The sequence below is a fragment of the Ambystoma mexicanum genome, chromosome 8 (genome assembly GCF_040938575.1).
Source record: "Ambystoma mexicanum isolate Mex_15411 chromosome 8, UKY_AmexF1_1, whole genome shotgun sequence".
Classification (NCBI taxonomy): domain Eukaryota; kingdom Metazoa; phylum Chordata; class Amphibia; order Caudata; family Ambystomatidae; genus Ambystoma; species Ambystoma mexicanum.
The window spans coordinates 583,672,195-583,685,656 of record NC_090929.1 but is presented as its reverse complement, the minus strand read 5'-3'; the positions used below and the strand labels follow the sequence as shown (position 1 = coordinate 583,685,656).

The window sequence follows — 13,462 nt, the reverse complement described above, 5'->3', positions numbered from 1 at the left end:
GTGTTAAGTCCCTGTCACGTGGAGAGGGTAGGGTGGGGTAGACCAAGGGATCGTCCCCACACCACTACTGGGTCACATAGAGGGTGGTGGTAACCATCCCCATAATTACCCTATCCCTGCCCCTTTTATTTGTGCAGGGAAGCTCATCACGGGTCACATGTCTTGATTGCCAGTCACGCTATGTACTTTTGTGTGCTGCAGTTGAATGAATGGAATTGCTTTTAGGCTTTCCAATGAGTAGTTTATACCATGTCAACAGGGTCGGACTGTGCGTTGTCTCAGTTCCTGTGGCTGTCACCTACATTCTCGAGAGGCAAATTTGTAAGGCACCTTAATCCCCACCCAGGATGCTTACCTGCCTATTTCTCTGCAACCTCCAGCCATATCCCTTTACTGCCAACTGTTTGAAGTTCTTCCAGCTGACATGAAACCGTACGCTATGTCAAATATTGCAAGTTACGTTCCTTATGAACATCCCTAGACACTGTGCCTCATTACAAGTTTGCCGGTATTTTGTAGGTGATTCCATGGTTCTGGCAGCCGCAACCACGGAATCACCGGCAGATCACAACTTCGTCGGAGCACGCACTCCGGCCTGCCGGTAACGGTGCGACCGGCATGACGGAAACATTGGGCCTCATTACGTGTCCGGCGGTAACCGAGGCGGTAAAACTGCATGGTTACCGCCGGACTCGTATTACCATTCCGCCTCCGTGATTCCTGGAAATACCGTGGCATTACAACCCCGGTTTTCCGGGAATCACGGAGGCGGAATGGTGTTAATCCCCATTCCCATTGAGTCCTATGCGACTCGATGGGAATGGGGATCATGGAAACACCGGCAGCATCTCGTAATGCTGCCGGTGTTTCCTCGTCCGCCTGCAGGCGGGCGGTGTTAAACCCGCCAGGTCAGACCTGGCGGAACATCACCTCCCGCATGCAGGAGTCGGGATCAGGCGGTCCGGAAACAACAGTGGCGGCGGGTTTACCGCCACCGTTATTTCCGGACCGCCTGAGTTATAATGAGGCCCATTGTCATCCACCATCCAAATCAGTGGCATCACCACCAAAAATGCCGGTGGCACCGATAATGATGTGTCCCTCACAGAAACACCAGCAACAGAAACACAGGCACTGGAAATAACGTCATCGCCGGAACTGGAAGCTCACCTGTGGCCATTTTGGAAAACACAATCCACTTAAAATCACCCACTTCCAGTTGCCATCCAGACATGTACACACCAGCATCTCCTCAGCAGGCATGTCATATCGGGTCCCTGAAGTGCTGAAGCCACGTTTCTTAGAGCAGGAACTGAACATACTGACACCATAGTGGAACATGCCGGTGAGCTGTTTGCCACAGACCATCATCACAGCACACAACTGAGGAAAAATGCCATCTGGAAGTAGGTGGCGCAGAAGGTGCCAGCAATGGGAGCTGTGCCACACACAGTATGTGACTGCCATAAGCGGTGGGATGACCACCGCCTGAGGGTTCGCAAACTTCTGTCAGCCCACAGGAAGGAATGCCTGGCCACAGGCAGTGGGATGGCCTCACCGATAAAGTTCATGCCATGTGAAGAGAAATGCAGCAGTGTGCTGCACCTCGAAGGGATCAAAGGAGTGGGAGCGGCGGAGGCCAGTGCCGGGACACATGGAAAGGGCAGTGAATATAATGTGCCACACCAATACACCAATACACAGTCGGGAAGGAAAATGCAGCACACACTACACGGAGACATGTCCAACTGTATGCCACCAAACTTCATCAAACCCATAGATTGTCCAACGAACCATGGCCGTTGGCCAAGGCTACCCGAGCATTGCCCCCCAAAACATCCAAACGCACATATGCCCACAAGAGTACTGGTCATGTGCACAAAGTGACAACATGACCAATTCAACAACAAAGACACATGCCAAACTTCACAAAAATCTGCTCAGAGAGATTTAAGTCAGACTTAAATAACATATTCAGAATTGACTAGCACCGCGCATTATTTGTAAAGAAGAATATACCTGCCTTCATTGCCCTACTCCCAAGATACCTGCACTGTACCCATTGGACAAGACTCACAAATCAGAACCATTACCACCATGAAGTCCCATAGCTTTGTGAATAGGGTCACTTACCAAACACATATTCGTCAGGAATATGTGCCAGCACTGCCATCGTGTTGCAGGGACACTCTGGAAATTCTAACTTGCATAGCCCATATACACTGGCCACCCAAATTCGTCAGACTGTTCATCATCTCACTGTATAAGTCCATCCATCACCAAGCAGGCATCCAAGAAGTTAGGACTTTGATTTTGCTTGATTCTCTTTTATATAAGACCTCCTTCAAACTATTAAGCAAAGTAAGATTGCATTATAGTTAAATGTCAGACGATAGGAGTATCATTGGACCTTCATATCCAGTACCTTCATTAAGAAGCAACATAGCTTTCTGCTATTTTGCTCCAAGACCTATGCCAATATTGGCACATGCTTATATAATAAATTCACTCGCCGTCAGTTAGCCTAGAAGGAGATACCTAAGAATATTTTGGGTGTTTGGGGTATTTCAGTGTTAATGAAATAACATGAAGGGACTCAAAGAAGATTATTGATGCGTATATGTGTTTATACATTTGATGTAAGTAATTTTGACAACAATACAGTATTTCAGATGTTGTTTGAAGTAGCTTGTGATTGTGTGTTTTACTTGTAGGATTACAGCTGCTCTGCTAAAGAAGAGTCTGTAGAGTACTTGAAAAATGGGGACTATTGATAGAAATGTCTAATGCCATTTAAAATTATGTCGAGACATCTTCTGTTAAAGTAAAGAAATTCAAACAAACGGACATAGTAAGCAACTTACAATTTTGGTTGGACTTGTGTATTCCTTGGAAGAAAGTACATAATAGCTCTTTCAAAACTTGGAGCTACATTATTCTCTAGAACTGGAGGATTACCATTAATGCAAAACTGGCCAAGTGAGAAGTCGTGAACTTTGCAAGAAGGATCACCATTAGATGTATTGACTTTAACTTTGTGGTATGGCACAGCCTTCTGTGGTACAATAACACTTTCAAGCTGGCAAATCATGATTCTTATTGGCTGGGATGACAGAAGAAAGGTATGCACGTTGCAAGGAAGGATCTGTAAAGAGGTGGGCCTTGAGGCTTTCCAAATTCTTGAAAAGGAATACAGCTTCTGTAGTGCTGGTCTTTTGTGTTACAACTTTTTGTAGCTTTCCTCTAGATCATAAAGGGAGGATTCAGTGAGGGTATGGCACTTTATGGTAGCATTGGAAGCGTTGTTGAAACATTGTACTGCTAGTATCACAGAACACAAATATCACCAGAAATAAATATGTAAGGCAAAGATAATCACTGATGACAGATATTAGCACTGTAGTGATGAAACTGGCTATTTAAAACTTAGGCTGTTTACATGCCTAATGGTTAACAGTTTCTGATTGGAGATTTTGATGGCCAGAGAGGAAATGCTGCTTATCTCTGAGACAGGATACTATCGTACTTGGGTTTGGTAATTGCACATATTGAAGTAAGAGAGTATTGATCTATTGAATATCATTGTTAAGTGTCCATTATAGACAATTGCTGGGAATGCAGGAATATCTAATATGTGAGATTTTGGAGCTCAATAGATAATACTCAAAGAATGGAAATATCTGAAGTAAATATTCCAAAAGATCTCAGGAAATTCAATTCCTCTTGGGCAGCCGTGGGGTTCTACATTAGCACTATAGTGAGAGCACACATACCCAAACCACCTTGCCCTGTGTCACAGGTCACTGAATATGCCCACACTTAATGTTGTGCTCTCTGATTCTTCAGTAAGTTGTCTGGATGGCATTTTTTTGTTCACCTTCCCTGCCACACAATACCCCGACCCCTGGGTTTTCACCTACTCCACCATTAAATAATGGGATTCTCTTAAGTCTTTGATGCAATTTGGATGTGACAAATGTTTCTAAACATGCTGTTACTCCAATGTGATACTTGTTTTTGTTTTTTTGGTATCCAAAGGCTTATGTGTGCATTTCAGTCTTTATTCGTTTGCTGTACTCACTTGCCTTTCATTTCCGTACTTATCATTGGGTTTGTATTCACTAGGAGAAATGTATACAATTTGTTCACTTATTGAGTGCCTTGTGATGTTAACAGGGCTCATCATAACTCTTTAGGCGACCATGTGCAAACATTTCAACTCCGTTTTGACGGTTCCATGTAATTTCATGGTGGGATGTTTTTTCGCGGGGTTTTTTATCGCAAATTTTTTTATGAAAAAAAACCATCACATTTTTTTAACAATATTTTGGGGGGGTTCCGTCCAAACCCCCATTCCCTTTCATTTTTTGTCTATTCCCAAACACTCACATCCCATATATCTAATTTTCTAACCCCTCCCCAAAAAAATTTGATGGGTTTTTTCATTATAAATTTGCGGTAAAAAAACCCACAAAAAAACGTCCTGCGATAAAAGGAAGTTGTACTGTTTTGACAACTTTTCGGCACACATCAGGAGCTAGATTCATACTGGTTGAGATCACCGTCCAGCCTTACCCTGAAAAAAGGTCTTTCCTGCGATGACCACATGTTGTACGTACCCCCTTTTGTAGTGCTCTAAGGTGGCCAAAAGGCAGCGTGTAGGATGCTCCATCTATCCAAAAGAAAATACAATTGATAATAGCATCATGCTTATTTTGTTTGCCTTAGAGGATATAATATTTGTATTTCTTTCATTTCCACAGGCCTTTGATTGCCAAGAAGAATCCAAAAATACCAATGTCCAAGATGATGACAGTGCTCGGAGCCAAATGGCGCGAGTTCAGTGCCAATAACCCGCTGAAGGGGAGTTCGGCAGCAGCGGCGGCTGCTGCTGTTGCTGCTGCTGTGGAGACTGTCACGATTGCATCTCCAATTTCTTCGAACCTACACCAGTCTAACCAGGCAACGCCCATCCGAAAAGCGAAAACAAAGGAGGGAAAAGGTACAGTTAATGAAATAACCACCGAGCTTACCTGTTCATAAAATATAAGGACATATACACTTGTGAATGTTCTGATGAGCGGACACGTATATAGAAAACTTGTGCTGTTCTGAAATGGGAGGTTCACATTTTGGTTAGGCTAACTTCATTTTATGGACTAAAAAAAAAACAACACATTTCATCCTTTTTACCAAGTTTAATTCAATACACATTCACCTGTCAAAGGAGTAACCGCATAGCTTCTTGAAACAAGCTTTGCCAAAACTAACGGTTTTGGCTTTTGTGTAGGCATGGCCAAGGGATTTGCCAGGCACTCCAATAATGGCAGCCATACAATGGCAACAACTGGAAAATAAAGTGATAAGTAGGGCATATGATAGCAGTGCCTGGCACATGCCTATCAAATTTCTTTTTTTTGTTTTTGTTTGGCTGATAGAATCATCCTTTCAAATGCAGTGACACATAAACGTTAACATTATGTGAACTTTGCCAATTTCATGTACACATTTTTCACGATTAATTCATAAAACACATATATCATCACATTATTAAACATTAAAAAATATGATTGCTCCAAGACCCAAGTACCGAAGTGATTAGTTTGTTAGATAAATAATTACTCAATTTCATTATAAACATTTGGTAAAACGGCACTTAGGCATTGTGTTATTGAAACTCTAATTGCTAATTTCGTACTTCTCAATAATTTGATCCATATTTCATTTTCGTGAATTGGGGTAAACACACATAACAAGTCAGTAAAATAAGTTTTCCTCATTGATGTTAAAGCTGGACAGCTCACTATCAAATGCTGCAATGTTTCACAAAAGTTCACATTTTGACAAAATCGACAGTGGTTTGATTCTTTCGGTACAATGCCTCTCCTTGCCATTATTTCCATTGTCGGTAGAAGATTAAACCTGAACCGCAGATATTGATGTCTAATATGCGGCGAGGGGAATTTAACCAGATAATCTGCCATTGTTCGTAATCTTTTTGGCCCAAACCACTGTTCATTGAAATCTTTATAAGTGCAGCATTTGGCAATATTGCATATCCAGTCATACTGGAATAACTTTAACTTAGCTCAATCAGGGTTTGTTAGCAAGGTTTCAAGAGATATAGATGCGTCGGCCAAAGCATTCAATACACAAATTCGCCATTTAGAGGCGAAGAGATTTCGTGAGCCCACAAGGTGATGCGCAACTGTGCTTAAGATGTTGTTCTTTGCCAGTCCTAATAGACATTTTCTAAATAAAGCACACATCTTCCATAATAGTTGTGCAAAAAGCGAAACCAAACCCATTTCAAAGCGAATCATGGTGAGTGGAGTACATTTTGGGAGTTTTAATATGGACTTCCAGAATCGAGCTTCACATAAATCCCATATATCACTCTTCATCGGCAGTTTAGTATCGACTCACAATAAAATCGGCACCACTTTTGCTTGATAAAATGACATAATATGGCTATATGAAAATTTACCACACTTGTACACTAATATGTTAGCCTGAGATTTCAACGTTTCCAGTTTTAAATTCAATGAAACAATATAGGCATTTTCACTTGTGGTGTTATAAATGGTCGGACCTAGATATTTGTAGTTTTCGACATTCAGCAGTGCAACATTATGTAGATGCCACTTATATTTTTTTTTCCTGGGATGCGTTTTTGGTCTTATGACAAATAACAACCTGTGTGTTTTTTCTAGATTAATGATGAGATTATTTACTAATGAATATGCAGATAATTTGTCCAGTAGGTTTTGCAGCCCACTGGGGGTCTGTGACAGGAGGACCAGATCATCCGCATATAACATCCAAGTTATACGTTGATGACCCAATTTTGGTGCATCACTTATGATATCTGCAAAAGATTCTCCAAGATCAAGGATAAACAAATTAACCAAAAATGATGCCAGGATACAACCCTGCTTGAGTCCTCGCCCAGTATGGATCAGTTTGGAGAGTAACCCTTCCATTGTAAGCCGGACTTGTATCGATGTGTTGGTATGAAGTTGTTTAATTATAGAAATAAGAGAGGAGGGACAAGCAAAATAAGTTAATTTCTTGTAAAGTAAATCATGATCAACTGAATCAAAAGCAACCCGGAAGTCAATAAATGCCAGATATAATGGTTGACTCCGGGCTGCACACTGGGTTTTTAACATATTCAAAGTCATGATGTTTGGTGATGTCCCTAGCCCAGACACAAAACCAACTTGAAAGGGATCTCTTTTTCTTAAACTTGATGCCCAGTTATTCAAGTCTCTAAGCACAATACGATTACATTTTTTTCCTGGGGCATCCAACAAGGCGATGGGCCTATAACTCGCTGGATCAGATCTACTGCCTTTCTTGTAAACTGGGAGAATGATTGAATGTTTCCATTATTCGGGTATTAATTGTGTCTGAATAATGTTTGAGAAGATATTGTATAATATTTCAGACCAAATTTCCAGATGTTGCTTTAACGTAAAGTTCGATAGCCCATCGGGACCCCTGCTCGCGATGGACTTGCCTTGTTTATGAAGAATAAAATATCTTCTTTGTCAAATGTTAAAGAAAATGTTTCTGCTAGTTGCAACGAGCTTCGTGAGCATAAACTCGAACATGGCAGATATAGGTTCGAGAAGTGTTTCAGCCAGGCCTGTTCTGACACATTATTCGCTTGATAAGTAATTTGGTGACCTGCAGTTGTTTGATTGATAACCGCCCAAATTTGTGATGTATTCTTTCCCGCTAACACGCTTAACATTTTTGAGCTGTCATTTTGATATAAGACTGCTTTGTGTGTTCTTAACCAGTTCTTGTACTTTGTCCTTAACTGATTTAAGATCATGTATCTTATGTTTAACATGAGTCTCAAGGCTTGGCGTTTTTTTGAACGAAGCGTTCTTTTTGCGGCTTCCACTTCCTTATCAAATACATGTAAGGTTTGTGTCTTGGCTACCTTAGATTTATTTATTTTGTGTTGGAATAATTGCATTGAGTCATGATAAGAAATTTGTTGATGCTGATCTGCATTCGTATTAGTCAGTTGCCTTGAGTAAAATTGATTAAATCTTTTCAAAGATGTTTCATTCCAACATAGTCTATTACCTCCAGGGTTAACTGTTATGACGTCTAAGGTGCTTTTAACTATGGGATTATTTACCAGTTCTGTTACATTCCAATGAATTGAAATGCTGTTGTGGTCACTCAAAGTTGTAGGATTTATTTTAAAATTGAAGACTTCTGAAATGAGAGATTTGGTTCACGTAAATGTAATCAATTATTGCCGAGGTGTTACCTCTATACCACGTTGTTTGAGGCGGCATGTCGTCTGCAAATGAACCATTTAACATTTGAAAATTATGTGTTTCAATGAAATGGTTCCATAGTGTCAGTCTGTTACTGTGCTTGTTTGGATCGAAGCAATGCAGGTTTAAATCTCCTGTTATGATTACATAAATAACAGTCTTATCAAGACACACTAGATCCATTAGAGAATTCATGTCTCTCATGAATATATGGTCGGAAATACCAGCAGGGTTCCAATATACATTTATCAAGGCGTACGATGTATTGGCAACTTTAAGCTTTATCATCTGGGAAAAGGGATTCGGAAATGACCAATTTTCAGATTTAAATAACGGATCTTGTTTGACAGCTATAAGGAGCCCTGAAGTTGGTCTCCCATGATTTAATTTTTCGGCTAGATTCAAATGTATATTATATTTATCCCAAGTTGGGACAGTAGTGAGCCATGTTTCTTGAAATGTGGCTATATCAATATTGTCAAGGCTTGGGTTAAAGTTATTTAGAAGATGATGGAACCCTCTTGTATTCCAACTAATCAGGGAGACATGAGTTCGCTTCAAAGATTGGCCTAGTTAGTGCATATTCCGATTCAGGTGACAATTACAGGATTTTTCAGAGCGTTCTTCAGGGGCCTGGTTAGCACATGCCTATCTAATGCGCAAACACATGCTTACACGCCTGGCTTTTTTCAATTCTTGTTTTCAATAGATGGGGCAAGGAACAAATATAAATAGTGACTTTGTGGCAGCAATCAAGTCATTAACTCTGAGCAGACTGCTTAGAAATAATACTAGCTGGCCAAAGTTTTGTGTTACGGCTTCATAGAGCTAGCTCAAAGAGATCTGAGGAGGATGTGTTTTGGGCAAGGAGGGGCAGGTAGTGGGTGGGAATGGGTTTGGGATTAGTATGGACATGGGCAGTCACTGGGTGGGTAAATAACTAAAGGACAAGCTGTTTGTTGCTCCTCACTCCATCTCTCTCCTATTTGAACTCCAATGCAATAGTTTTGAGCTATGGGTGGCACTTAAATGCCACCCACTAGCTAAAACTAAAAAAAACACCATGTTCAAGCCATGGGATGTATTTAAACGAAAATTGCATTCTGGTACATAGTGGGCAGTTGGTTTCCCTGTAAACGAAGACTACATTTTACAGAATAAATGTGTTTGTTAATTGGGAGCGGAGGACTGACGACGTACTGTGATCATTTTTTTTGCACATGTTAAAATCACATCTGTGTTACATTTGTAACATTGTGGAAAGGAAATTCAGTGGCAAATATGCCCCATAATGAGCTATTTCTACTTCAGTTTTGTAAGACTACATGTGCTTTTTTAACCTTTTTAAAACGCTGCTGCCCGCACTCCAATTTTTAAAATCAGTTGAAACCCTGCACAGTTTCAGTGTCCGATGAGCAACAAGTGAGCAGAATGGAGCCTGAGGATGACATCCTGGGGTAATAGTTCCGAGTCGAAGAGGCACTCCCCAACTATGCATACATGGCACTGTCCAGAGGCTCCCTTGTCATCGCTACTACTATGCCTGCAGGGAGAGGCCGGGATCTCTATGGACTCACTCTGATTTTTAACGCTCACTAATAGCAGACACAGCCTGTTGGGATGCGCATGCAGCAATGGCGGCAGCCATGTTTTTTCACTGCACTACCATGGCAGGTCTTTGCTTTATGCGCATGTGTGCATGGCAGAGAACCAGTCAGATTTACCACATGGGGGAGTAAACAGGCATGGGAACCCAGGCTTAACGTGTATTCATACCTGCCTACTTTTGAAAATCAAAAACCCTATGATGTATGCCCCGCCCACAGTCACAAAAGGCTCCGCCCATTTGCACACAGCCCGCCCACCTGTCAAAAAGGTAAACTCGGCGGTTGTAGCCTTCATTAGAAACACTTTTGCAGTTTGCACTTTACAGTGGAATGCACTAAATGTGAATGTCCAAGGTAATGCATAAGCACCCAAATTGCATAGGACGAATGGCATTCACCTTCCATAAAAGCAATACACACATAAAACCAAGAAAGGATATTTTCTTCAAATAATGTTTTTGAAAACGTTAACATATGTGCATGTTTTAAACTCCAAAAACCAATACAAAGGTTTTCCCTGGAACTTGCAGTACCGAAATTGGACATTTCACCTTAGTTTGTTATTTTTCATGAGGTTATATGGTGCGGTGGTGAGGTGTTCAGCCTGCAAACCTGATGGCTGGTGTTCAATCCCTGAGGTCGGCTAATTCATGAATTCAAAGAGAACCTTCAATGTTTCTAATTTTAGCTGGGGTGGGACCGAGTCCACCCTCTGAAAAAAGTGGGTGGACTCCATCCACCCCCGTGTACGCTCAACTTGAGCCCTGGCAAACTGGCCAAAAAGAATGGAAGCTGAAGGAATACTGCTTTCAATCATTGAAAGCAGTATTCCACGTTTTTTTTGTTGTTTCAGCTTTCATTCTTTTTGGCCAGTTTGCCTTATGTTTTGGTCGCCCTTCAATTTAAGGCGATAAAAACATAAGTCAAACTGGCCAAAAAGAATTAAAGTTTAAGCAAAATAAATGCAGTAATACTGCATTTGCGCCGTTTCTGGGTCCCGTCCAATCCTCCATCCGATTGGCTGCAAAAGACTGCTGCCAGTAGCCAATCGGATGGAGGATTTGACAGGACCCAAAAACCCGGAGACTCCAGGGTCTTCCCTGGAGACCCGGAGAAATGGCTAAAAACCCAGAGTCTCAGAGGAAAACTTGGAGGTTAGGCAGGTACGACCACAAAAGTGATGGGTGGAAGGTTTTGAATGAATCTGTACCACTGGCGTTGCTCTGGGCAACCTTCCACACCACCGTTTTTTAGCCCGTCTGCACCATTGCAAAAGGGGTCCAGCCATATGCAAATCAGTCTGGTACTGTCACCAATGGTAGCAGCCCAGCCCGAACTGCTAGGCCAGGTCCCCTCTGCAGGGAAACACAAGCAACCCCAGACATGTTTCGGCCTTGTTGGGCCTCCTCAGTGAGGTGCAGCTTGGTTCCCTATGGCGCAGCAAGCAAGGGACCCACGTCTGGGCATACCCTCTCTCACATAGTGAGACAAACTGTGACCACAAAAGTGATGGGAAGGTGCTTGCTGGGCCTAGAGACCCAAGCTACTCCTCACTGATGAGGCCCAACAAGGCCGAAACATGTTTGGGGATGCTTGTGGTCTCGTGCAGAAGGGATGTGACCTAGCAGTTCGGGCTGGACTGCCCCTTTTGGGGTGGGACCAAGCCTGATTTGCATATGGTCTTTCCCCTTCTGTAATGGCTTGGCAGGCGAAGAACGATGGTCTGGAGGGTGCCCAGAGCAATGCCAGTGGTTAAGATGAATTCTAAACCTTCCACCCATCACCTCTTTGTTTTTGCTTTGTCACCCCGAGTGGGACGGGTATGCCCAGACGTGGGTCCCGTGCCTGCTGGGCCTAGAGACCCAAGCTACTCCTCACTGATGAGGCCCCACAAGGCAGAAACATGTTTGGGGATGCTTGTGGTCTCGTGCAGAAGGGATGTGACCTAGTAGTTCGGGCTGGACTGCCCCTTTTGGGGTGGGACCAAGCCTGATTTGCATATGGTCTTTTCCCTTCTGTAATAGCTTGCCAGGCGAAGAACGATGGTCTGGAGGGTGCCCAGAGCAATGCCAGTGGTTAAGATTCATTCTAAACCTTCCAGCCATCACCTCTTTGTTTTTGGTTAGGCAGGTATGCCTGTATTCCTGTTTACTCAGCATGCAGATATTTACAAGAATTTACCAGGGAGGCTTCGCACCGTGGAGGTGGAAGAGGTAGGGCACTCTGTGCTGGATTCTCCTCTTCGAGCAAAATGAGGCCATTAGTGGTGCTTTTTCAAAGCAAAGATGTTCATAGCGTACAATGGTTTGGGATACAAGTTATTACCAACGGACCTATTCCTAATGCATATTCTTGCACTTCCCACATTAGAGATACAATAGCTTGTCTACATAACCTTGTGAAGGAACTCGAAATGAATCATTTAAGAGCGTGAATTTATTGCAACTTTTGTCAATAAGTGTTTTTTGGTTTGGCATCAAATGGTTTCCTCAGTTTCTTGACCCCCCCACCCACCTTGGCCCCTCCAAGTGAGACACTGTCACTAGGCTAATTTCCAATTCCATACACTTGTGAACTGTTGATCTCTAGCTAGCAACCCTTTCATTCCAGTGATCCTCCACTATGCTCTCAGTTGCTCCAGAAAAGCAGGCCACGCTTCAAATGTAATTGATATTTTTACAGTTAAGATCAATAACCGGTTTATGCCAAATCCCCTTCCACACAAAATGTACTCACAAACATGATTATCCCAAATGTCTACAACGCTGCCGTTTCCATGTCTCTTCATCACTAGATTTCAGTAAGCCTTTAATTAACATTTTGGAATTGGCCTGCCCCTTGCCACACAACCCTATTCTTACAATTGTTTTGGGTTTAGAACTTTTGTCATTGTCCTGAACTTGTGTCTGACACACTTGTGCTCCCCTCTGGGATATTACTTTCACATTTTGTAGTTAGATAGAACATACAGTATATCTCACAAGGAGTGTTTGTTAAATATATTTTCTTCAGCCTTGTAAGCAAGTCTTTCTTTCCATTCCAGGCCCGGGCATCAAGAAGAAAAACAAATGCTCCAAGGAGGTGAAGAAGAAACCAAGAGGAAAAAAGATGGCCAGCCTAAAATTCCGTTTTGGAGGAATGGCCAATAAAAGGAAAAAAGGATCCTCTGTAAGCCACTTTTTATTCTGTGTTTTTTTGTTATGTTTAAAAACCCTCACCACATAGGCAAGAGTATTGCTTGTAACCTACCCCTAAAATCAGACTCTGCAGAGTTGCAATTGTTGTCCTTGCCAATTTCCTATTCACTTGGCTCTACCCAAACCCAAACCACGCTCAGATCATTGAGCCATGTTATGTAAAAAGGTAATCCCCACTGTCCAGGCGTAAGCATTGCTGCCTTCTGGAGGTAAAGATTACCCATTGTGGTAGCTCATCAGGGACGGCTTGAGGCCCCAGCCAAGAGAGAAATTCCTTCTCCTGGTAACCTCTGTCTTTCACTGTGCTCCGACGGTGGATAGACACCAGACAGGCAGGGCACTGTCGGCATTTGTG

General features: G+C 42.4%; 1 protein-coding gene across 8 annotated transcripts in view; it reads left to right on the top strand.

Annotated features, from left to right (window-relative positions):
• The window catches only part of CHD5 (chromodomain helicase DNA binding protein 5), a 2,731,226-nt gene that overhangs the window by 634,292 nt on the left and 2,083,472 nt on the right, over positions 1-13,462 (top strand). For all 8 annotated transcript variants that reach the window (XM_069610277.1, XM_069610279.1, XM_069610280.1 and 5 more), the window contains 2 exons: positions 4,764-5,002; positions 12,954-13,078. In XM_069610277.1, the coding sequence (XP_069466378.1) occupies positions 4,764-5,002; positions 12,954-13,078 (364 nt within the window). The remainder of the gene's footprint in view (positions 1-4,763; positions 5,003-12,953; positions 13,079-13,462) is intronic.